The following is a 25,357-nucleotide window of genomic DNA, read 5'->3' on the forward strand; positions in this document are numbered from 1 at the left end:
GCTGGCCCCCTCTGGTAGAACCGCCACATCCTGGAACAGAACGGCAGGTGCGGGGGCGCAGTGGAAGCAGCCCCAGACCAACATGCCGCAGACTCCCAACCGCTTCTATTGAGGCTCAGTAGTTTTTCTTAAGTGAATGCTTCTTGATTTGTTGTATATCTTTTTTCTGTCCTCGGGTGGCTGTTTTGACAACTTTGTTCCGTTTATTGTTTCTTTGTGGTGAGATAATTTGCTGAACTCTCACTCAGCCATTTTTCCTCTTGTCTGATTGTTCCAGCTAGGACTTCCAGTGCTACAGGGGTGGGAAAAAGTAGACTAATAATAATAAATAATACAATAATTAATAAGTAAATAATAATCCAAAAATAAACATTGTGCTTTGTGTACTCACAACTGTTACCCTCCTTTTGCCCACCCCTGTAGGTAGAATGAGAGTGGCAAGAGTGGACGTCCTTGTCCCACTCCTGATCTTGGAGCAAAAACTTCCAGGTTTCCACTACTGACCAAAGTGACCCTCAGTAGAGGGTTCGATGTGGTGCATACATACAATGGAATACTACTCAGCCATAAGAAAAGGTGAAATACTGCTATTTGTGACAAAATGGATGGACCTTGAGAATATCATGCTAAGTGAAATGTCAATTAGCAATAGTTAAGAATCATAAGATTTCACTCAGGTGTAGGATATAAGACTGAAAGTAGCGCACAAACAAATTGGAAAAACAAACAGACAAAAACTCGCAGACACAAGCAGTGTGGTGGATCACCAGAGGGCAGGGGAGGGGAGGGGAGTGGAGGGCAAAGGGAACAAACACATGGTGATGATGATTTGTCTGACTTTGGGCAGTGGGCACACAGCACAATGTACAGATCGTGTATCACAGAGGTCTACACTTGCAACCCACATAATTTTATTAACCAATGTCACCCCAAACCAACATTGTAAGAAATGTTAAAGGGACTTCTTTAAGAAGAAAAAATATTGAAAATATGAATAATACAATGATAATAACTACATACCTATCAATAATTATTTTTTTAATATATTTTTAAATATTTTATTTATTTATTTTTAGGGAGGGAAGGAGAGAGAGAGAGAGAGAGAGAGAGAGAGAGAGAGAGAGAGAGAGGGAGAGAGAGAGAGAGAGGGAGAGAGAGAGAAACATCAATGTGCGGCGGCTGGGGGTTATGGCCTGCAACCCAGAAATGTACCCTGGCTGGGAACTGAACCTGGGACACTTTGGTTCCCAGCCCACGCTCAATCCACTGAGCTATGCCAGCCAGGGCCAATAATTATTTTAAATGTAAATGGATTAAATGTTTTGATCAAAAGACACAGAGTGGCTGAACAGAGAAGAAAACAAGACCCACACATATGCTGCCTATAAGGGACTCGTGTCCAATCTAAAGACACAAAGAGTGAAAGTCAAGTGATGCACAGATATTTCATGCAAATGGGAACAAAAGCTGGGGTAGCAGTACTTACATGAGACAAGTTAGATTTTAAAACAAAGGTTATAACAAGAGACAGAGAAGGACATTTCCCATATAATAACCAGGATATGGAAGTAACCTAAGTGTCCATAGATAGTTAATTGGATAATGACGTGGTATGTATATATGAGGGGGACCCCCGAAAAACCAGAATTATCCTCTGGAGAGCAGGCCTCTTGTAGCACAGGTTTCCATCACTAGGTGAGTGTTCTAGGAACCTGTGTGCATCAGTGTACCAGTTGGCGCTATTGTGAGAGGCTGGGTTCAGCTTCAGTGAATTTGTTTGAAAGACTCTTTCAACACATTTGCCCATTTCTCGATGGGTGATTTACAGGTGCGCCTGCCCACACTGTGCTGAGCGTTCAGCAGTTGATCAAAAACAGCATGACCCCCCCACACCCCACCCTCCCTTTTCACCTGACATCACCCCAAGCAACTATTTTCTTTCCCCAAATGAAAAAAGTCCTCAAAAGGAAACATTTTGCTGATGTGGAAGAGGTGAAACAAAAAATGGCATAAGCACTGAAAGATATCAAACCTGATGAGTTCAAAAACTGTTTTGAGCAGTGAATAAAATGTCTCGATAGGTGTATGGCATCAAATGGAGAGTAGTTTAAAGGTGATTGAAGTTTAAACATGTAAGAATAAATACACAATTTTTATAAATAAATTCCAGGGTTTTAGGGCCCCCCCCTCATATAATGGAATACAACTCAGCCACAAAAGAAAATGAACTCTTACCATTTGCAACAACATGGATGGACCTAGAGGGTATTATGCTAAGTGAAATAAGTCAGACAGAGAAAGACTAGTATCATATGATTTCACATACATGTGGAATCAAAAAAACAAAATAAATGAACAATAAAAACAGAAACAAACTCTAGGTATAGAGAACAAATGGTTGCCAGAGCGGATGGAGAGTGCAGGGCTGTGTGAAAAAGGCGAAGGGATCAAGGAAGTGCAAACTGGCAGTCACAGAACAGTCACAGGGAGGTAAGTGCAGCATCAGATAGTCTGTAATATTGTAATAACTGTACATGGTGCCAGGTGGGGACTAGACTTATTGTGAGTTATATACCTGTCTAACCACTGTACTGGACCCCTGAAACAAATGTAAGATCGCCCGCATCCCCTTGGCCTGACGTGGGCCACGTGGCACACCTGTCTGTGAAGTGGGCTGGGAAACGACGATTAGCTCCAGTCAGGAGGCCGTGAGCACGGCTCAAACTTGGGGATTCTGTTCCTGAAAGGAACAGCAGCGGGATGTGTGTCGGGAGGCAGCAGTCACTGTCACGATGAAGGCAAGGAGGGAGATTGCCAACCGATGCCTTGTGTTACTGAATTTTTTTACTAAGTAGTTATGTTAGTTTTATAATGATTACAATAAAGATGTTTCTAAAATAGTAACTATTTCAGACCAGGCCTATACCCATGTACTGGATTATAGAAAAGGAAACAGTATAGAAGTAGAACTTTTCTTTTTATCTTCTGATGTAAAGTTCTAATTCAAAATATAGAAATACTTGGTCAATGAGGAACACAGCAAAAGTCTACAGTTACACATTTAAAAGTTTCAGTATTACAAACTCACAGAATCACATAATATTAGAGCTAAGATAAAAAAGGCCCTCTGTTCCTTACACATAAGTAAGCTGAGACTCAGAGGTAAAATAAATGGCTCAGATCAGAAAGGAAGAAACAGATTCGAGGTTAGAAGTCAATTTTATTGACATTGAGTACACACTGACTGAGATAGTTTTTGAAGCAAAAAGGTCACCGTAAATTTTAGAGAGTATGCTAATTAGGGAAAACCCAATTATTCACAAATTATGTTCTACAAAGTAATCTTCAATTATATGACAAATGATAAAGATGCATATTTAAAACACATAACATGAATTAGGTTTTACCTTTAATACTAAATTTGTTTATTAAAAATAATATACACAAGCTGAATCTGACCCAACTGGCCAAATTATTTTTGGATTACTTCACTGTTGTACTTATTTCAAAATATATTTATTCACCCGGAACAATAATACAGAGTATGAGCTCAATTTTCCCATGTTTTAAGAGTATAAGCTGGCATGGTATGCCTATAACTTGTGTGTTTTTAAAACCTAGAACTCTTCCAAAAGTAAGTTGTCTTTTCTTTATGAGAACTCATAAAATCAAGAAGCACGTCAGAGGCAAACATATAGCACAATTAGTATTTCTTTATTTGTACAAACCTGTTAGATTTAAGAGCACTTTAATAATAATTTTTAAAAAAGATTTTATTTATTTTAGACGGAAGGGAAAGGGAGGGAGAGAGGGTGAGAAATCTCAGTGTGTGGCTGCCTCTCTTGCTCTCCCTCCTGGGGACCTGACCTGGGGACCTGACCAGGGCCTGCAACCCAGGAATGTGCCCTGATGGGAATTGAACCAGCATCCCTTTGGTTGGCAGTCAGGTGCTCAATCCACTGAGCCACACCAGCCAGGGAAGATTTAAGAGCACTTTAAAGATTATGTAAAATATAGTATAATGTTACCTGAAGTGTAAGTAAGGAATTCAAGTTTTATTAATTCAATAAACATTGCCTGAGCATCTCCATTAAGTGTTATATTTCCCAAGATGATGTAAAGGAAAAGAAATTATTCAAGTGGATATAACATGGATACTAAAACAAACAGGTCATCATCAGTTAGAAGGCACTGTTGGTAAAGTTATGGAGCTAGGAGGTGTGATTATTTTTTTAAATAATAATTTGCTAGGAAGCTAGAACTTTAAGGTTCCGTTGTAATTAGAGGTTTCAAGAAAGAAAATATAAAAATATTCTAAAGTCCAAAGTCCAACCCTAGTTTTCAACTAGGGTGATTTGGCAACATCTGGAGGTATTTTGGGTCGTCACAACTTGGGGGGGTGCGACCAGCATACAGCTGGTAGGGGCCAGAGACACTGACATCCTTCACTGCACAGAACAGGCCTTCCACAGCAAAGGACTAACCGGCCCAAAATGTCAGTAGTGCCAAGGTTGAGAAACCCAGGCCTACAGCGATTTAATGTGGTTTAATAAGAATTAATTCTCTGAAAGGCATGATGACACATAGTTGTAGTCATAGATACAAAAAATGATGTAGATAGAACAGACAACATACACTTCACATGAAATTGCTGTTACAGGGTGCAGCCAAGAGGGGGGACCCCAAATGGGCATTTGAAAAGGGGTCCAGAACTCAAGGTGTCCAGGAGATTTTAACATGTCTTCACCCCTTCCCCCACAGGTATGAGTTGGGGGAAGGGACACACGGAGTAAGAACATGCAGGGCTGTTTTGTACAGTAACAACTTTGCAGCTAACCTCTGGCGTGGTCATTTAACATATCTATAACTTTTAACTGATTGCATAGATATGTTAAATAGCTGTGGCCAAGCTCTGAGCCAGGGGAATGGAAGTAACTTCCCCACCAAGACGTAACTGAGGGGCAGGTACCCCCCCCTCCCCGCCACCCCCTGAGTTACAGCGCCTGTGTGGGAACTTGGAGAAGATTGTCTCCATGAGATGGGGCCACGCCTGCCAGACTCACGAAGGCAGCCCAGTAAAGCTGGAAGGCTTTGAGAGTTGTGACATGTGTAGCCGATTGTAGGAGTCGGAAATGGGGCTGCGGAGGAAGATTGGAGCGGGGATTTAAACCCAGACACGGCAGCCATTGAGGGGAGAACTATGTGGCTGTGGCAGTGTAGAGAGGACCACAGCCATTGAGGGGGAGAGCCACTCGGCTATGGACATGAAAGAGAGAACCACTAGGTCTTTAGCAGAGTAGAGACTCCCGCAGCCCTGTGAGAGAGAACCACCACTCAACTTTGGCAGAGTGGCGATCCCCGCTCCTCGCAGCCATTGAGGAGAGAGAACCATGTGGTTTTGGCTGAGTGGGGACTCCCATGGCCCTGGGGGAGAGAGGACCACTCGCCTTTGCCAGAGTGGGGACCCCTGCAGCATTAGTAAGGGGAACCACCACCTGGCTTTACCAGAGATTCCGGTGACACAGCTGAGGGTGCCGGGAACCCAGGGAGGTATCCCAGTCGAGATGGAGTACTGAGAAGAACTGGGGGTTGCCTGAGCCAAGGACTTCTATTTCCTTTCCTGAGATATGGTACCCTAGACTGGGCAAAGGGGGAAGGAAGGACTGTGTCTGTTTGTGGGTGTTTTAAGGGACTTGAGGATTTTGATGAAGACATTAGGTCACTACTTTAAGTTAGTATAGCATTAAATAAACATTTCCTTTCCTTTTCACAAATCTCTGGCATTGAGAGACATCTTTCCTATAGACAGCGGACATAACGGACCTGGGGGTTCCTTTTGGTAATAGTATATTGTTCCAGACCCGCCCCCCGTTGTTCTGTAACATTGCTACATTACTACTTATTTATAATTATAAAACTACTGATGGCAACTTTTTGTGAGTAGCATTATGTTGAACTTTCTTAGATGAGCAGTGATTTTTACCTTCCCGTGAACTTTACCATGCAGTTATTTTCATTTTTAAAAACAAATATTTAATGAACACTTAACTTTCCAGCTGTTGTATAATATATAAGGCACTGAAGTGAAAATTCTAACAACAGCTTTACTAAGGGAAGGAGGCATGCGCACAAAAACTACAACCAACGCGACTGGGGTTATCAGAGGGTGATGAAGAAATTCGGGTAATTTTAAGCTTCCAGTCAAGATGGCTCAGCAGGTAAACATGGTGCTCACATCCTCCCTCAACCACATCAAAATTACAATGAAACTACAGAACCACCATCATTCAGAACTGCCTGAAATCCAGCCTAATGTAAGTCCTACAACTAAGGATGTAAAAAGTCGCCACATCAAAACTAGTAGGAGGGGCAGAGAGGCAGAACAAGCTGGTCCAACACCCACGTGTGGTGGGTAAAAATCAGGAGGGATATCATGGCTGCCCAGATCTCCCGAGGGGCAAGGGGTCCCAGCCCCACACGAGGCTCTCAGCTCAGGGTTCCAGTGCTGGGAAGGGAAGTCCCTGTAACTTCTGGCTGTAAACACCAGCAGGGATTGTGGCTGAGGGAGACAAGGGGCTTCTGGGGTCCCAGGTGTTCCTCTTAAGGGGGCCGTGCACGAACTTACTCGGACACACTCCTTCTGAGCTCCAGTGCTAGGGAAGCAGCTCCAAAGGCTCCAGGGATGTATGGAAGGAACTTCAGGGCGAGAGCTGGAGAAACAGCTTTTTCCTAGAGAGAAGTGCTGGCAAAGGACATTGTTCCTTTGCTGAGCCCTCCCCCTGTAGGCGCAGGCAGGCACATCCTCTGAGTCTCCATCCACCTGGCTATTATCCTTCACCCTGCTCTGGTGATTACCTGGGACCCTGCCCCACCCAACTTGCAGTCCCACCCAAACTGTTTCTGGTGGCTTTCCCATAGGAATGGTCCATCTTGGCTCATGCTTCAGACTTTCCTAAAATCTCTCAAACAAGCAGCATTTGACCTCAAGCATGCAGGTGCCCTGTACCTCTTGCTAAGTGGTCCCAAGCCTGGCGCTAGTGACAGCTGGCCTTGCTTCACACCTTAGCCTTTCCTGGGCACTTCCAAGCCCAGCACAAGTAGCGGACATTTGCAGATTGCTTTGTAGCTCATTCCAAGTGGCCCCAGGCAGAGAACACAGGCAGTGGCTGACCTTGACCTGTACCTCATGGGAAGCCCCAGAGCCAGGGGCCCTGGTGGACAGCTTCAGACCATGTCAAAGCATCACACAACCACCTCCACAAGTAAAACACTCAAGGGGTGGGCTCAGCAGGCACCAGAGCCCTGCTGAAGTCATTCCTGCTTTGTGGGATGGGCCCTTGCACAGCTGATCCTTCACAGTGGTCGCAGTAAGTTCCTATAGCCAATCGGCCTGGGGAAAATCCCTCCCATTGATGTGCCAACAGCAATCTAGGTTCAACTGCAAGAGGACAGCACACACAGCCCACAGTGGGTGGGGAGCTCCAATGAACCAGGAGGCTGTGCCACCAGACCCTACAGAACACCTGCTCATTAGGCCACTCTACCAAGCCCAGAAGAGGTAGCAGCTCTACCTAATACATGGAAACAAACACAGGGAGGCTGCCAGGATGAGGAGAGGAAGAACATGTCACAAATAACAGAACTCCAGAAAAAGAACAAAACAGGCTGCAGGCAAGCAACCTACTCGATGCAGACTTGCAAACTCTAGAGCAACCAATGAGAGAATTTTGAAAAGAAGTATATTGGATATGCTGAGAGAGGAGAGAAAATGGAATCACATAAAATGCTCAATTGAAACAAAAATGCAGAAAGAGGGTGGAATACAAAAAAAAAATGAAACAAAGAGCGAGGGCAACAAATGGAAAACAGACAAAAACTTCATAGTCACAATGGGTTGTGGGCAGTGTGGGACAGTGGAAACTACAGAATCCTGATGCTTTTTAAAAAATGTCCAAAAACCACTGCTTTAGGGGAAAAAAAAGATCTTTGGAGTGGGCCTGTTGATGCTTCCTTCTCTAAAATGTCTTTAGTGAATTAGAAATGCCATGTCTACCTTGAAAGTACTCTCTGAGACTGAGTTAGAGCGGAAGCCTGATGCTTCCAACCCTGTGGCCCAGGCCAGTGTCCTTGGGGCTTCTGAGTCCTGAAGGCTAACGATGCTGAAGGTCGTTTCCTACACACCCCCTTTCCCTCCAGGGGAGTTACGAGTGTATGACTGGCCCTGGCCAGTGTGGCTCAGTTGGCGGGAACGTTGTCCCATGGACTGAAAGGTCACAGGTTTGACTCTGGCCAGGGTACGGGTCTGGGTAGCGGGTCTGGTCCCAGTCAGGGCATGTACAAGAGGCAACTGATCAAGATTTCTCTCTTGCATCGATGTTTCTCTCCCTCTCTCTCCCCCTCCTTTTCCCTGTCTCTAAAGTCAATGAGCATGTCCTTGGGTGAGGATTTAAAAAAAAGTGTATGACCGAACTCTCTCTGCTACGAGTGTAACTTCAGTTAATAAGAAGGCATTTACTTTTTTTTAACTTTATTTTTATTGTTGACACTATTACAGATGTCCCCATTTCCCCCCCTTTGCCCACCTCCACCCAGCCCCACCCCTCTTCTCTCTGGCCATCACCACGCGGGTGTCTGTGTCCATGGGTTATGCATCTATCTTCTTTGGCTGATACCTTCACCTTCTTCCATCCAGAGGGCTTTTACCTTTTAAGGCTCTTCTCTTGTGACCCTGTTTATCACAGAGTGACTGTGGAACGCCTGAACCAGAACCACCTAGGATATCTTACAGAGGGAGATTCCTGGGTCCCGCTGAAGGACCGTTAAATCAGACTCTCAAGGAGTGAGCCCAGGAATCTGCACTGCTAGCAGAGGTGAGCAGCAAGTCTTACGCACACCGAAGTTTGAGAACCACCGTTTGACTATATGGGATGGGGCAGGGAGGGCTCTTCCCTTTGGGTTTAGGGCCAGTTTATTGCTAGCAATATTAGTTCCCTAACAACCTGCTAAATGTATCCGCTAACCAAATACAGCAATGCCCAAGGAATAGTTGCTGAAAAAATTACTTGAGAAGCATACTTCCTTAAGCTCTGTGATAAGCAAAACATTTTCTTTTTTTTCTAACCTACATAGTAGTTTGATTCTAAATAAGTTTTAAAACTTTTATAGTCTGTATGTCCTGTGCACAGAATAGCTATAATTTTAAAACTGTGGGAGGAAAACAAGTCAAACTTTATTTAGATGGCAGGCTTGCTCTAACGCAGACCACTGAAAAATCACTCACGCTCCCAGGCCAGTCGCATTTGATTTAAAGAATTCCTGCAAAAAGAAAAACAAATGGTTGAAAACATAAGCAGCGACAGAAAATATAAACCCAAAGCAAACCAAAACACCTCATGGAGGGTTGCAAGAAGGATAACAGAATTAACAGGTGTGTCAGCATACTCTGAATGTTGGGGGCACTGTGAGGCTGGTCTGAGGGAGGGGGTGCTGAGAGAAAGCTGCAGTGGCTAGGACAAACCAAAAGACAAAAAAGATGAACAGGCTCAGGACATAAAGATCTGCTCCCCAAACCATCCCGAGAATCCATCAGAACACTAGGGATTTTGAGAAATAAAAAGGTAAGCTGCAATATGGAAGATCGGAGAAAGGGGATTTTTATTGGGTTCTTCGAGTCTCGGGTCAATAGGTCACACATGTACTACGTTATACCACCACACTACTGTGCAGAGGTGCTGTTAAAGTCTAACACAAACAACCAGCCAAAGCCGAGCAATCCCATCGATATCCGTACACGAGAAGTACTCGGGCTGGATTTTCAGTTCCCTTCTTATGTTCCTATCTTGGGAAAATGGAGCTCGGAGAAACTTGGGAAACTGAACCAGAGCCCCTGCTTCCATACACGTTCCTTGTGGAAGACGGGCGTAGAGGAGGAGTAAATAGAAGCAACAAATGCTCGTTCCCCAGAGGCCTTGCTTTTCAGACTATGCCGTTCAGAAGAGAGGCAAAGGGCTCCTCTCCATCCATTTGTTAGTGGGGGTGTGTCTGTGCTTGGTGTGCATGTGTGTGTGTTTGCTGTGTATCGGCTGTGCGTATATGTTTGAGGTGCATGTGTGCAGCTGTGGAAGTGCGTGGGTGGGTGCACTAGAGGGGCATGGCTGGGACGGGTCAACTTTCAGTCCACAAGTTACTTTATACCTATCGGCAGCAGGGTGCACACTCACATGAATGCTGTCACTGTGGAGACGGATGAAGTGTTAGGTGTATGTTGTTCCTCCTCAGCAAAGAGAGAGAGAGAGAAACCAGACACACACACTCACACACACACACACACACACACACACTCTCACACACGCACTCACACACACGAAAATTCTCATAACTCGAGGGGTCAGATCAGTTGGGAGGGAGTCAGTCCTCACATCTTCCTGCCCTCTATATTCAGAATGGCCAGGGCAAAGGCAGAACTGTAACAAAAAGGAAGAAAGAACTGAGACAGACTGATACGTTATCCCTGGGAACTCACTATGGATGCTGTGGGAAGGTAAGTTCTTTTTCAAAGCCAGAGCTGAACCAGCAGGCTTATTAACATTTGTAAAAGATGATACGCCTGCACAAAAATAAGAGAAATAAGGAAACGAGTAAAGCAATCTTCACAAAGCCCTCTAAAATTAATATGCGATGGAAGATAACAACCTGTAAGCAAAAAACAAAAAGTACCTGCAAACAACTTCTTTTCTAGTTCTTCTTGAACTTTAAGAAGAATCCTTTCCTGTTCTAAGGCTTCTATATATTTTGAGTAGCACCAGCTTGGCTAGAAAAACAAGTTTCAAAATGAATTTTAGAACTATTTGACCTAGAAAATAAACTGAAGGTTTATTTTTGAACATCTTATTGCAGTATATAACACATATGATAAAATGTGTACCTATCATAAATTTATAATTACTGATATATAAAATTTCTCAAGTGGAACGTACCAATTTAATCTTTCTTCTGTTGATTTTAGAGAGAGAGAAACACTGCTCTGTTGTTCCACTTGTCTAGGCATGCATTGGTTGAGTCTTGTATGTGCCCTGACTGGGGATCAAACCCATAACTTTGGTGTATCAGGGTGATGCTCTTACCAATTGAGCTACCTGGCCAGGACCCATTTAACCTTTTAACTGGGCATCACAAATTGTTGTCAATCTAACTTAAACCATTTTAATAAGATTTGTGATAACTAACATTTATGATAAACTAAAGGTACTTTTTTCTGTAGCTTTGACGGAAAATTTTAAATGTCCTTGTTCTAGATGGGAAGGGGGGTGGGGGGTGTGGCAATGATGCTTTACTATTTCTCAGTGAAACAATTCCTCAAAAGCTTTATAGATTTCTTGACAGCTATTTGGACAGCTTTATATATTCAATATGATTATAGATTTAAGTGCTTAGGAAGATCCAAGTGTTTTGTGGGGGCTAGTTTTGCATTTGGATTAATTACAGCTCTTCAATGTGCAAAATCTATTTGAAACAAATGCATGTACAGTGCATTCCACACTTACTAATGGCAGTATATTATTATTTTACCAATTGCTAGACTAATTCAATACATTACATAGCAGTAATGAAAACAACAATTTATATTTATAAAATGCACTTGGTTTCCAAAAACATTTAGTTTCTTCATCTTAGATATATGACAATATCATCATCATCATCATCATCATCATCCTTTTCTTTCTATGTTTCTTTTTTTAATGGTTAGAAAAAGTCTCAAAGAAAATTAAATCGTTTCCTTCAGGCTTCAAGGTAATACCGATTGTGTCAAAGTGAAAATTAGAAGCCTGGTATCTCTAATTCCACATTCCTCCCTTTATTTTTATACCGTGTTTCTGAAATTTCATACTGGTCATTTGTTAATGAATGTACTTCCCAATGTCATTATTAGGTATCATGCACTTTTAGACCCCCTTTTTTCAATGTTTAGTTCCAAAAAGTTGAATATTTCTCTTCTCTCAATAGAAGCTTCATAGTCTATCAATAATCTTAGCTGGGTAGCTGAACTTTCTTGACATTCCTAAATATCAAAAAGATTGATTCCTGAAGTAGTATTATTTAGGATGGGATCACTTTCAATAGAATCATTAAAAAAAGGACATACATTCAACTTAAGAAATATCAGGGAAGTGATATGTAAATATAAACACAAAAACTGTCATGTACTGGCCAATTTTATGACCATTCAAAGAATTTAAAAATTGAGACTAAGCATTTGCCATTCTTCTTTCCTCTCTTAACCTCAAAATATATCAACCTATAGATACATATATTCTATTCTGTTCTATACCAGCCTTATTCTTTCTTTTTCAATGAGACAGTCACTTCAACTTCTGCATCTTAAATCTTCACATGTATCAGGAAATTATTTTCCTTGATTTTATTGTCCAGTATCAGCTGAAATTTTAATGTTCTCTGAAGGCTCAAGGAAATGTCCTTCCCATGTCTTCTTTATTGTAATTTTAGCTTCATTTTCAAACAAACACACCTCTCTTGCGGTGAAATGACTGAGCGTATTGCATTCCACTGCCCACTGCTCTCTAGAAGTGATACCCACGCATCTCCCTGGCTTACCTGTCGGCCGTATGCTTGCAAGCCTAAAACTGAGTCGCTGACTAAACCACCTATTTTGACAGCAGCTCCTGAAGCACTTGCATATTGTTTAACTCCATCCTGTAATTATATTAAATTATTATTTAAAAGAGTAATGCTGTATTAATTAATATAAACTTACAGTTAAGGAGTCATAATAGCATATGAAAAAATATTTTGTGGTGAGCCCCAACCCGAGGTTTCATCAAGTCAGTATCACTAATGTGGCGTAATCTACTGTTTTGGGCATTAGTTTTCTTTCATAAATGACAGCAATCAGTCAGAAATGACAGAAAATGACAGAAATTAGTTTCTATTTAAAAATAAATGACAGAAATCATGAACTAGAATGTAAAAATCACCCCCTGAATTTTAGCATCCAAGAACAACTACTACAAACATTTTTGTGAATATCCATCCAAATTTCTCACTAGGGAAATGCATAGATTTAATCTATAATTTTAATATTGATATTTTGTTACACAAATGTCATATATAACAGAATTATACTGTATGTGCTCTTTTTAAATGTTTCATGTAAAATGTTGTAAAAAATTTTTCTGTGTGAATAAATACAGAACAGAAATGTGAAGAGCGTGGTCTTTATATCATTCAGCAAGTATGCCTACTGTAGAATACAGAGTATATCTTTGAATATGTGTTGGATGATGAAATGAATAAATTGAATCATCATTTTCAATGGGCGAATGGTCTTATGCATGCAAGTATTTATTGAACAATAAAAAATAAACCATATCATCATTTCAGTAGGTGAATAATATTCTAGTAAAAGGATATAACCACAGCTAATTTAATCAATGTCCACTATTAGAAATTTAGATAATTTGAAATTTTTTACTATTATAAAGGATGCTGTGCATTTCCCCTGTCTAGAATAAATTCCTAGAAGTGTATTTGCTGATTAAAAAGAATGAACATTCTAAACAATTTATGTTGTTGAACCGCCCTTCAGAAACAAAATACCATCTTACACTTTCTCCAACAACACGTGAGTTAGTAGCCCTCTTTCACAAACCCTCGGCAACACTCGATATTTCCTCCTTTACCAGTCTGCATGTCTTTGACTACCACTGAGACTGAATGACTTTTCATACTTCAATCATTTGTATTTCTTTTGTGAACTGCCTGTTACTACCCTTGGCCCATTTTTTGTTATGAGTGTTTATCATTTTTATTATTTATTTTTACAACTATCATCATACATTTTATGTTTTCCTAATTTATGTCTGACCTTGTTTATTTTTGCCATTTAACAATTTAAAATATTTATTTAGTTAGATCACTGTGACCCTTTCCTAATGAATTTTCCACTGTTCATTTTAACTACTTAATATTAAAATAGATGATATTAAACTACACAAAAGCTTTAATCGGATTCTCTTCCATTATAACTTTTTTAGATCACCCAGTTCCATTTAATTCCTTCATAAGAATAAGAGATGAAGAGTATATTTGCTATTAGTATTTTTGTTCTCAAGGACAATTACTGCTACAATATTACTTTATGACATGCATTGTGCTTCACATATATTATTTAATACAACACTGTGATATAAATTCTGTTAGTATCTCCATTTCGCTGAAGAAGAACATGAAGTTTCAGGAAGTGAAGTGGTTTGCCTAAGGCACTGGGAGTGACTGGTGGTGAGGTGGGGACACCAAACCAGGCCGTCCAACCCAGAGACCACACTCCTGTCCCCTGTGCTCTGCGGGCTCGGATCAAATAATACCTTGTTATCTGTGTACAACTGTATAGAGGAATGGCTTACATGACCTTTCACACATATTTCAATGAATCTCTCTAAATCATGTGAAAGTAACATTATCATCATCAGTTGAGAGATAAAATTAGGGTTAAGAGAGTTAACAGTCATGCCCAAGGTTAGTGAGGGAAATCCAACGTTTTTTACAGCAACTAATTTTTTTCAGAGTATACAATTTTTGTTACAAAAAAACTCATGGATTTCTTATATTTATTTTTTCCAACATCTTCTCATGTATTCAATAAGATAAAAACATCAGAATAAACATTTTCTGCTTTACTGGTCTCCCTCACCTCGTATTTTCTGTGTTAAAATAGATACACAGCAGCCCTAGCTGATGTGGCTCCGTGGGTTGAACGCTGGCCTGCGAACTGAAAGGTCATCAGTTTGATCCCTAGTCATGGCACGTGCCTGGGCTGCAGGCCAGGTTCCCCAGTTGAGAATAAGAACATTCAAAAGTAGAATTCTTTTCTTTTCTTTAGAATTTTTCATCCTACAAAAAGGCTACATTCACATTGTCAATATTTGTACCTTACCCTGTTAGTAGTTAACCAGCTGACAGATATGGGGAGATAAGAAGGTCACTTTGCATTTCCATAGGCAAAGTATGGTAAGGATGATATAAATATACATCCTAGATTTCCTGGAGTAGTAGTAATTTAAGATTTTCTCTACTTTCACCATATCACCTGTTCCAACTTTTGTTTCAGGCCATGAAACAAAAGTTATTTATATTTACCATATATCTAAGCAAACTGAAAACACCTGGGACTACACTTAGCTGTGAAGTTCTTCCTTAGAGCTGGGGGTACAGTAAGAGATATTCTTTACATCCTCCTCACTACTATATTCATTCATTTAATAAATATGTATTTAGAGCCATTTGATTAAATCATGCTTTTAAAGATTAACTTGTTTGCTTTTTATTAGAGGTTGTTCATCTTTCCCTTCCCCCCTAAAAATTAACTGCTCATTTTCTGTGATCTCAGGGTTAATTTTGTTTATATCATTTGCAATTATGTGTATGTATGTCTATGCACCCTTACACTGTATTTAAATTACATCCATACCCTTAGCATATGCAGTAGGGATCAATATGTAGTGGACAATTAACAAAACTCTATGTAGTAGATGATCAACAAAAGTCTAAAGAAAAGGATTAGGATCCTCAGAGAAAGCTCTGTTGAGAGACAATTTAGGTCACGTTAATAGAAAATACAGCAGACTCACATAGACACTGGGTTGGTGAAGTTATTCACGTGCCCCAGTAGGTTCAGAAAAGAACTCTGAGCATACATAAGTTAGACACATTTGTTTTCCTTCCCTTAAATCAGTGACTTTCAACCAGTGTGCCACAGGAATTTTTAAAACCTTTTAGTCAGGGTACTCCTTTCCCTTAGATTGTCAAATAAAAAAATGACAATAGCCAATGTAACAATAGCCATCTGGTGTGAATGAATCAAAGTTATACCTATTTTTTGTCAGAGCAGCAAAAATATAATATATATACTTTCTTTCTGATCCATATGTATGTATATACATATGGTTCAGAAAAAAGTGGATAATACATATATAATATGTATATAAATCCACTCCTAAGGTTGGCAAAAGACATAAACCCATAAGCTCAAGAACCTGACCAATCCTTAAATAAAATAAACCCAAAGAAATCTACACAAGACACATCATACTCAAAATGCTGAAAACTAAAGACAAAGAAAAAATCTTGAAAGCAGTGAGAAATAATACCTTACTTACAGAAAAATCTTGGAATGTCATAAAAAAAAAAAAGAAAAGAGCAAAGTGTGGGTAAGTAGAATAGACTTTTCTTCCCCCTACCCTTGAGTTTACTAATTTATATTTGATGGTTGAAGCAAAAATTATTAAATTTTCTGATGTGGTTCTCAATATATGTTGAGGAAATATTTAAAATAATTATAAACAGGTGTGGGGAAAGGGACTTAAAGGGAGGTAGTTTCTAGACTCTATTCGAACTGGTAAAATACCAACACTAACTGACTGTAATAAGTTATGTATGTATAAGGCAATATCTAAAGTAACCATTGAAATATACAAACAAATATACACCAAAATGGAATTCTAAGAAATGTGCAAGTAATCCATAGGGATGCGAGACAAAGGAAACAGAAAAAAATGAAAAATAAAAGAAAGAAAGAATATAATGGCAGACTTAAGAACTATCATGTCACTAATTATATTAAAGATACATAGACTAAATACAGCAATTAAAAGGCAGAGACTTGCAGAGTAGGTTTTTAAAAAAAATGACCCAACTATGTGCGGTGCAGAGGAAACTTAACTCAAGAATAATGACACAGGTAGTAAAAGAATGAAAAAAGATATCGTGCAAACATCAAAGGGGAGCAAGCTGGCCTGGCAGCTTTGGAGAAGCTTGGCAGTTCCTCAAAAGGTTAAACATATAGCTACCATATGAGCCAACAATTCAACTTCTATGTCCCGAGAAAAGTGAAAACACATGTACAAACATAAAACTGTACAAGAACGTGCACAGCAGCATTATCCATAACAGCCAAAAAGGGAAAACAACCCGAATGTACACCAACTGGTAAATGAATGAACAAAATGTAGCACAGTCATACACTGGAATATTATGTGGCCATAAAAAGAATGAGGTGCTGACACCTGCTACAGCATGGATGGACACTGAAAATATGCTAAGTGAAAGGAGTCAGTCACAAAAGGTCACCTATTGTATGACTTCATTTATGTGAAATACCCAGATATAGAAAATAGGTCAGTGGCTAGCAGGAGATGGAGGGAGGGAGGGATGGGGAGTGACTGCTAATGGGTATAGAGTTCTTTTGGGGGTGATGAAAATATTCTGAAATGTAGTGGGCGTGATGGCTGCACAACTCTGTGAATATATGAAAACCACAAAATGGTCCATTTTAAAAGTGTGAATTTTATGTTACATAAACTAAATTTCAGTAAAGCTATCATTAAATAAAAGTATGCAAACAAAACAAAGAAGAAAGAAATCATTATATCACTATATTTTAAACTGTGGTGCAGATACACCATAGAACGCTTCTCAGCAGTAAAGAGGATCAACTATGGATACCCCCGACAACTTGGGTCCGTTTTTGTCAAGTGAAAAAAAGCCAGTGTCCATGTCATATCCTGTATGATTCCGTTTATATAACATTCTCAAAATGACAAAATCATAGAAATAGGGAACAGATTTGTACCTGCCAGACACTACAAATTGGGGACGCTTGGGTGGATGTGACTTACGGTCACAAGGAAGATCTTTGCAGTGTATCTTGAATGCAGGGCTGGCTACTTGAATCTATACGTGTGATGAATGGAATGGCACAGAACTATACAAACGTCTTTTACCAATGTCGATTTCCTGTTTTTACTCTTATATGACGTAGCCATCGGGGGGAAACTGGGTGAAGGGTACATGGGGCTTGTCTACTATCTTTGCAACTAACTTATTGTGATATTCATGATTTCAAATGGACTTTTTCTAAAAAAATCATTTGGAATTTGAAATAAAAAATATAGCAACAGCATTATTTTATTTTTTTTTCTTTTTAAATTGAATTTATTGGGGTGACATTGGTTAATTAAATTATATAGGTTCCTGGGGCACCATTCTAGAACACATCACATGTGCATTGTATTGTGTGTTCACCACCCCAAGTCCTGTCTCCTTCCATCAGTATTTATCCTCCATGTACCCCCTGCTACCTCTCCCCACCTTCCTTTCCCCCTGGTAATGACCACACTGTTCTCTTCTGTAGCTATGAGGGTGTTTTGTTTTGTTTGTGTTGCTTAATCCCTTCACCTTTTCCACTCAGCCCCTCAACACCCCCACTGACAGCTGTCAATCTGTTCTCTGTGTCCATGAGTCTGTCTCTATTTTGTTGGTCTGTTTCATTCATTAGTTGATTTTGTTCATTAGATTCCACAAATAAGTGAAATATGGTACTTGTCTTTCACTGACTGACTTATTTCACTTCGCATAATGCTCTGCAGATCTATCCAGCAACATCATTATTTTAAATATGAAATATTTTGAAATAAATTTTACAAAATTTGTTCAAGACCTGTCATTGAAAACTATAAATCACTGCTGAGTGACATTAAAGAACCAAGTAGAGATATACCGTGTTCATGGATGGAAGACACACTATTGTTATGATATCAATTACCCACAAATTGATCCGTAGGTTCATTACAATACTGATCAAAATATCTGAAGAGTCAGGTAAGGTGTGAAAATTTGCCCCACCTTACTAATAAGCAGGGACATATAAATAAATGCATTATCAATAATGAACACTATTTTTTTGCATCAGATTGGCAAACGTTTTAAAGCCCAAATGCTAAATGAGGACGACCAAATTGGGAAGGGCCGAGCATACCGTCCCAGACTGCTGGTGGAAACAGAAACCGACACATTCACAGGGAAGGTGAAATAGTAGCACCCACTCTGCTAAAAACACGCACACTCTATTACTCAGCGATTCCCCCCAAAATTATACACAGGAAAATGGAAACATTTACAAGAATGTTGTCTGAAGGGCTGTTTGTAAAGGTGAAAACTGGAAACACATGTCCAACAATAGAGAAATAATTACATGGAAACAGTATGTGAATTCACATAACAGAAGAGTATGTAACAATTAGATTGAATAAACTAGGCCCAAGTATAGCTGTATGGGTAGACTTAAAAGACAAAACTGAGTTTCAAAAGCCAGACGGAGAAACACCAGTTGCACAGCACGTGCTATGGATGAACTGTGTCCCCCAAGTTCATATATTGAAGCCCTAACCTCCAATGTGACTACCTGGAGACAGCATCTGTAGGAGGTCACTGAAGTTAAGTGCAGTCATAAGGGTGGGGTCCTAATACAAAGGGATTGTGACTTTACGAGAAGAGGGAAGAATAGAGGGAGGGAGGTAGAGAGAGAGAGCAAAAGCAAGAGCAAGGTTGCTTTCTCTCCCCACTTTCTGAGGACACAGGGAGAAGGTGCCCATGTATAAAGTAGGGAGAGAGCTCTCATCAAAAATGGAATCAGCCGGCATCTTGATGGGGAACTTCTAGCGTCCAAAACCGGGAGAAAGTGAATTTCTGATGTTTAAGCCACCCAGTCCATGGAATTTTCTTATGGTAGCCCTAGCTGACTAATACAATATGGTACCATTTATGTAAGTTAAAAATATGTACAAAATAGTCCCCTGCATTGTTTATGAATTCATATACATGTATAAAACACTATTTTTAAAAGGGGATGGAAGAACATATCCCAAACTTAATGGTTGCTCTTGGGGACATGGAGGTGGATAGAGCTCAGGGCTGGGATAAAGAGTTTACTCTTTCGACAATATGTTCTTCCTTAAGGGAAGAACGCAAATGAGGCAGAATGTTAACAGTGTTTGTTTTGACCTGTACAGATATAAATGTTCAATATATTACTTTTATATCTTTTCAATATTCTTTGTGGAGAAAAAATGGGCACTGCAATAAATTTAACTTGAAAGTAACCTCACATTGTGATCTGATCATAAATTTCTAACTGGGCAGGTCAAGTGAGTGGTCCCGCTCCAGCTGTATAACTTCTTTAGTAAAAGGTGTATCTTTACCTTAAACAAGCCCTGTGTACTGCTCCTGTGCATCTAGGTTAACACACCTTTGAAATGCCTCTTTTTCAGACTCCTTGGAAGGGTAATCACCCTCAAAAGAGCAAATAATCTTAACTATTTTGTAATCCAATCTCTGCTGTGCTTTATCCCACCTTCATGTAATCTTCCTTACTTCCTTGCATTCCATTCTAATTCCAAATACATTTTTGAAAACTTGCAAACTGTCATACTCTGAAGCATGTTTCTGCCTGTTGAGATCTTGCTTCTAGGAATATCTTAATTTGTCTCAAATCAACTCTAATAAGCTCTTATAAAAGTCTTTACAGGTTTGGATGCTCTTATGTCGACATCTTTTAAGTTTATTTTTAGAAACAGAATAGGCATAAACTTATAAATAAGATAAAATACATTATTTGGGAGCAGTTACCTCTCCTCAACTCAAATAAATTAGAGGATACACCAGAAGACGGGCAGATGAGTGGATGAGTGAGTGGACAGACTAACAGACAAGTAAGCAGGCTAAACAATTTATGATCCATATTTGTAAGTTTCACAGTCAATGTGTCAGTCTGTAATTGCAATACTGAAAGTGCTGTCCTCATTCATTCACTGAGCAGTTGTTAATACTTGAGCATGTGCTAGACACCAGTGTAAGTGCTTATAAAACAGAAGAATAAGCCAGATACGATCCTGGAGTCTCGGTCCAGTGAGGACAAAAAAACCCGCAAAAACGTATTCATAAGACAACAGAAAGTGTTCTCCAAGAGAGGTTCCAACATGTGACCACAGCGGGTGTGAGTTCCTTAAGTTGCCTAGGGGACTGTCACAGAAGCCTTCAAAGAGAAAAGATGACGCAGAGATGAATTTTAAGGAACTCAAAACAAAGTCTGAAACCTACCTGCACCTGGACACTGAAAAGCCACTAAAGTTTGTATTCTGTGACATTTTCATATTTTTCTCTGACACAAATTCCTCTATAAATTTATACATATCACATACTTTTTATCACAAATGGATGAAACCCAAAATGAGTCTTGTCTCACCTTTGCAAGTTTTTCATCTTCTGCAACTGCCAATTTCTTTTTCTTATATTCTTGTCTTCTCTCTAAAACACTCATTATTTTTTCATCAGTTAAGTTCTTCCTAAACTCACAAAACTGAGGCCAAAATTTAAACAGAACCCCAAAAATTGTCATCTGTGTAAAAAACAAAGTATGTCTCCGATTACAATTTTATACAAATGCACCATTTTAAACTCTAATTCACCATAATAATGGATTAACTATTCTATCTTTAATATACAGCGTGTTTCCTCCACCTTACTGTCTCCAGACATCTTGGTACAGTTTAGCTCAGCACATGCTTATCATCAGTGGTTTTTACTGCCAATGAGAGGTCTTTCTTTAGGAAAAAAAAAATTCTTAAATACACTTAAAAGTCACTTTATTCTTTATGTTTCCCTAACCAATTGATTGTATTAATAAAGAATCCATTAGGTCCTTTAAAATAAGAAATTTATGTTTTCTTTTAAAACACATACTAGTTGATCTGCCACACACTGCTGTTTTATGCAAGTATTCCAAATATTCAGTCCATCAAGGGGAACCCCTCTCCCCCTTCCCCTTTCCTTTCTTTTAGAGAAAGGAAATGCCGTTTACCTCTGGAAAAGCTCTTAAACAAAGCTTAAGATCTAAGAATAAATCTTGAGTAACTTTTAAACGATACAATCTCTTTTATGTGAGAGCAAGAAAAGTAACATTTAAGAAGCAGAGTGGTATCCTGGACAAATGCTTTCTATGAGGACACTCTACAGTAAGTGATTAATTGTGATATTTATAGAGATAAGAATTGTTGCTCAAGTTCCCATGCCAAGTTTTTCCATTAGTTCCAGAGGCATACATTACTTCCAAGAAGGTAGGACTTGCCACATCAGATCAAGTCCAACATTTTGGTGCTAGGAATGGCCTTTCCCTAATGCCCTGGAGAAAAATGAACCATCCCATTAGGCTCCAAGCCAGCTCTTCAGAGGAAAAGAAAGGTTTTTAAAAAGTGCATGCTGCAGTGATCAGCGGAGTCCTGAATTAGTGTATTTCATTACGCCTCTGTTCTGTACATGGATATTATTAGTAATTCTAAAATTATTGACTCCTTTTAAAATACAACTTTGTCATTGAATTCTGTGGCCTCTTGAGACTGTGAACACAAAAGCCAGAGCTACTTCACTTGATAAAACACAGGCCTTTAAATCTTTTTCATTTACCTGCCATGCATTTAATTCAGTAATCCCTTGCTCCAATGTTCAGGGATCATGATACTTTTCATATGAACTTCTTAAACTTAAATACCCCTCCTTCTCTATTTATCAACTATTGACAAACTTTCATTTATCACTCCAAAATGTGAGTCATTCCCACTATCAAATATATTTATTTCCAGCTAGAAGGCCTTCCAGTAAAAGTCACCTAATTAACAGAATTTTTCAAAGGCAGACATAAAATTGCTCTAAGAGTTGCAGTTAAGATTTTAGGTTAATAATGTATGGGTTATTTATCAACATTACCCTGTACTTCCAGAACCTTAAGAAGATAACCAAACTGTTGGCAAGGAAATGTTCTAATAAATACAGAGCTACTTTGCTGACGGCCAACAAAGGGACAATGGTGAAAAGGTCCCGTGATGAGAACTTTGGCTGAGTGGTGAGGGATGCAAGTGGGGACAGGCAGAGGCTGCGCTGACAACAATACTAAAACAGGCAACAGTTTTTAATTCACTATTTAGTCCTTGCACTCAGTTTTGCTCTCATTTCCAATTTGATCTTACTCCTTCCTGTTGGGATAGGTCCCTTCTCACATCATTCATTCATGTGTTCAAAAATGTAATTGATGCCCTGGACAGTGTAGCTCAGTTGGTTGGAACACTGTCCTGTAAACTGAAAGGCTGCAAGTTCGATTCCCAGTCAGGGCACATGCCTAGGTTGCAGGTTAGGTCCCTGGTCCGGGGTACATGTGAGAGGCAACCTATTGATGTTTCCCTGGCACATCAATGTTTTTCTCCCTCTATCCCTTCCCCCCTTTCTCTCTCTCTAGCATGTCCTAGGATAAGGATTAAAAAAAAGAATGTTCTTGAGTGCCTCTTCTGCACCAGACATTCAGGGTGCAAAGGAAAGTGTGAGACAGGCCCTGCCTTCGAAGACCCTACCATCTAATGGGAAAATCCAGCATGAGAATAGTCATCTTCAATTTTGCATCATAAGTGTTCTGACAGGGAGAAAGAGAGGATGTCCCAAAGGCATAAAGAGAAGACACTGCAGAAAGCTCAGGAGGGAAGAGGGTGAGGGTAAGGCCACTTTATGGAACCATAAATGTTTCAGTAGGACTGGGAGATAAATGGTAAGATGTGGTTAGAGACTTGTGAGAAGGAGTATGGTTTTCAATCAGAGGACGGGGGAGTAATTGAAATCAAAAGCAAATTAAATGGGCTTTGAGAGAGCCTGCAGGCAGGGGATTTGGGTAATCAATGTGAGACTTTGCAGATGTGAGGACTGAGGCAGCGGCATGAAGTGGAGGAAAGCAGACAGAATGACAGATAACAAGGACACAAAGGGAGAAATCTTAGGGTGAGGGGGTGAAGGAGAGGGAAGACATGAACGGGGCAACCAGACCTCTGGCTCGTAGGAGGTGCTGCCCTTCTCTGAGCTTCCTTAGGAAATGCAGGAGGAATAACAGATCTGGTGGGATAAAGCCTCTAAATAAATATTGCTTTATTTTCTGATGCTCCAAAGTCCACATTTAAGATATGGGCCTGGGCCTCCATTTTAGGAAGTCAGGCAGAAGGCAGAAACTAGAGGGCTCCAGTGAAGTTCCTGGCCGCCATCGCTGACAGTGTGGCAAACCAACCGGTATAAGCACCTGCAGACAGTCACCGCAGGACCCAGGGTCTTTGATCCAGCGGGCAAGGCCCCGCTGGCCCGGGACCTTTGGGCCCAGACAAGGCTAAGCGAGCTCTCAGATCTCTTCGTTAACAGATGCTACAGTTCTGGCACCATGTTTTCTCTGTTTCTCTCTCGCACATCCTCAATCATGCCTCTATATTTTTCCCCTGTTTTAATGCATGATTTGGATTGTGAGTCCACTTCCAGAGGACTCAGAACACAGCTGGCTCGCAAACGAACGTTCAGGAGTAATGGCCTCTTTCCATGCTCAAGGGCAGTCATGCCCTAAATCTCTGTTTCACATCACTGACGTCCTGACACGGCCTTCCCTGGTCCCTCTATTATAATTTATTTTTCTTAATCATTTTTCAAGGAACAACATCAGTAAAAGGCTTTTCAAAATGCAAATAAATTACGTTCACCAAATCACTGTTTTCTATTATTTATCTTAAAAAGAAGTACCGTGAGCAGGTTAACAGACATGATTTTCCTTCCACGAGCTTGTGTACTTTATGTTGGTCGGGTACTTAAATCTCCTCGCACTTATTTTATGAGCTATGCGAATACTCCAACCTTTAAAAATACACAAATCTTGGGACACATATATTCCACACATTTTTGTGGTAGCAGCTATTTTAAAAGGAAATATGAATGGTGGGGAAGAAGGGAGGAATTAGCTTGTGTTATACATTAGAAACAAGAAATGATAACATGTGAGGTCAAAGTGTACTATTTAATAATTGTGTTTGTTGTATATTATCAACGACAGGAGAGTCAATTACTAGTTTCTTATGTTCTGTAGCCTAGGCAAAGGTTTTTTTTAATTAAATAGGAAAAATCCCAGTATTAGGAGGATCAGAGTCTTGCCAAATACTAATAATGCTGAAGCTTTAAAAGAATATCTAGTTTGTCAGTCTAGTTTAAGATATGCCAAGCCACGTGCCACAACCTCTTACCTGGGCCTCTCTAAACACATATGGTCCTAACTCCTTCCTGTGCTCAATAATCTTCTGGGCTTGCTCCCACGGGATGTCAATTTGTAAAGCTGGGGGAATACTGGAATTAATGAAGCAGTTGATAATAGTCGTGATCTTATTCTGGATGATGGACTCTTCACAGTGAGAGTGGCACAAGTCCTGGGCAAGGAGAAAAGGTAGAACAATGTAATTAATGTATTACTAGAGTGCTTTACAGAATAGTGCCAAGATGTCTTTCAGCTGATGTATACATTTTAACTTCAGGTCAAGAGGGCACTGGGACATGCCAAGGCTATCTTTAAAAATCATACCTTTTATTTCTCTTGGGTTTGAGGAACCTAAGTCTTTAGTGAATGTGCCTTACGGAAATACAGGTTTCATTTTATCCTGATTGCTCC

At 39.9% G+C, this 25,357-nt stretch overlaps 1 protein-coding gene across 6 annotated transcripts in view; it reads right to left on the minus strand.

Annotated features, from left to right (window-relative positions):
* Positions 1–9,108: 9,108 nt before the first annotated feature.
* Positions 9,109–25,357, minus strand: part of RGS22 (regulator of G protein signaling 22) — a 120,074-nt gene continuing 103,825 nt past the window's right edge. For 2 of the 6 annotated variants that reach the window (XR_004904395.1, XR_004904394.1), the window contains exons 22-27: positions 24,939–25,118; positions 21,095–21,247; positions 12,613–12,711; positions 10,717–10,810; positions 10,221–10,463; positions 9,109–9,315 (exon numbers count right to left, since the gene is read on the minus strand). Coding sequence is in view for 4 of the 6 variants with exons in the window: in XM_036031301.1 (XP_035887194.1) it covers positions 9,305–9,315; positions 10,523–10,606; positions 10,717–10,810; positions 12,613–12,711; positions 21,095–21,247; positions 24,939–25,118 (621 nt within the window). In the remaining 2 variants the exon portion in view is untranslated. Of the gene's footprint in view, positions 9,316–10,220; positions 10,464–10,522; positions 10,607–10,716; positions 10,811–12,612; positions 12,712–21,094; positions 21,248–24,938; positions 25,119–25,357 lie in introns of all 6 variants that reach the window. The other 4 variants (XM_036031301.1, XM_036031300.1, XM_036031303.1 and 1 more) reach the window with 3 other exon arrangements.

This window comes from Phyllostomus discolor, chromosome 7, assembly GCF_004126475.2.
Source record: "Phyllostomus discolor isolate MPI-MPIP mPhyDis1 chromosome 7, mPhyDis1.pri.v3, whole genome shotgun sequence".
Taxonomy (NCBI): domain Eukaryota; kingdom Metazoa; phylum Chordata; class Mammalia; order Chiroptera; family Phyllostomidae; genus Phyllostomus; species Phyllostomus discolor.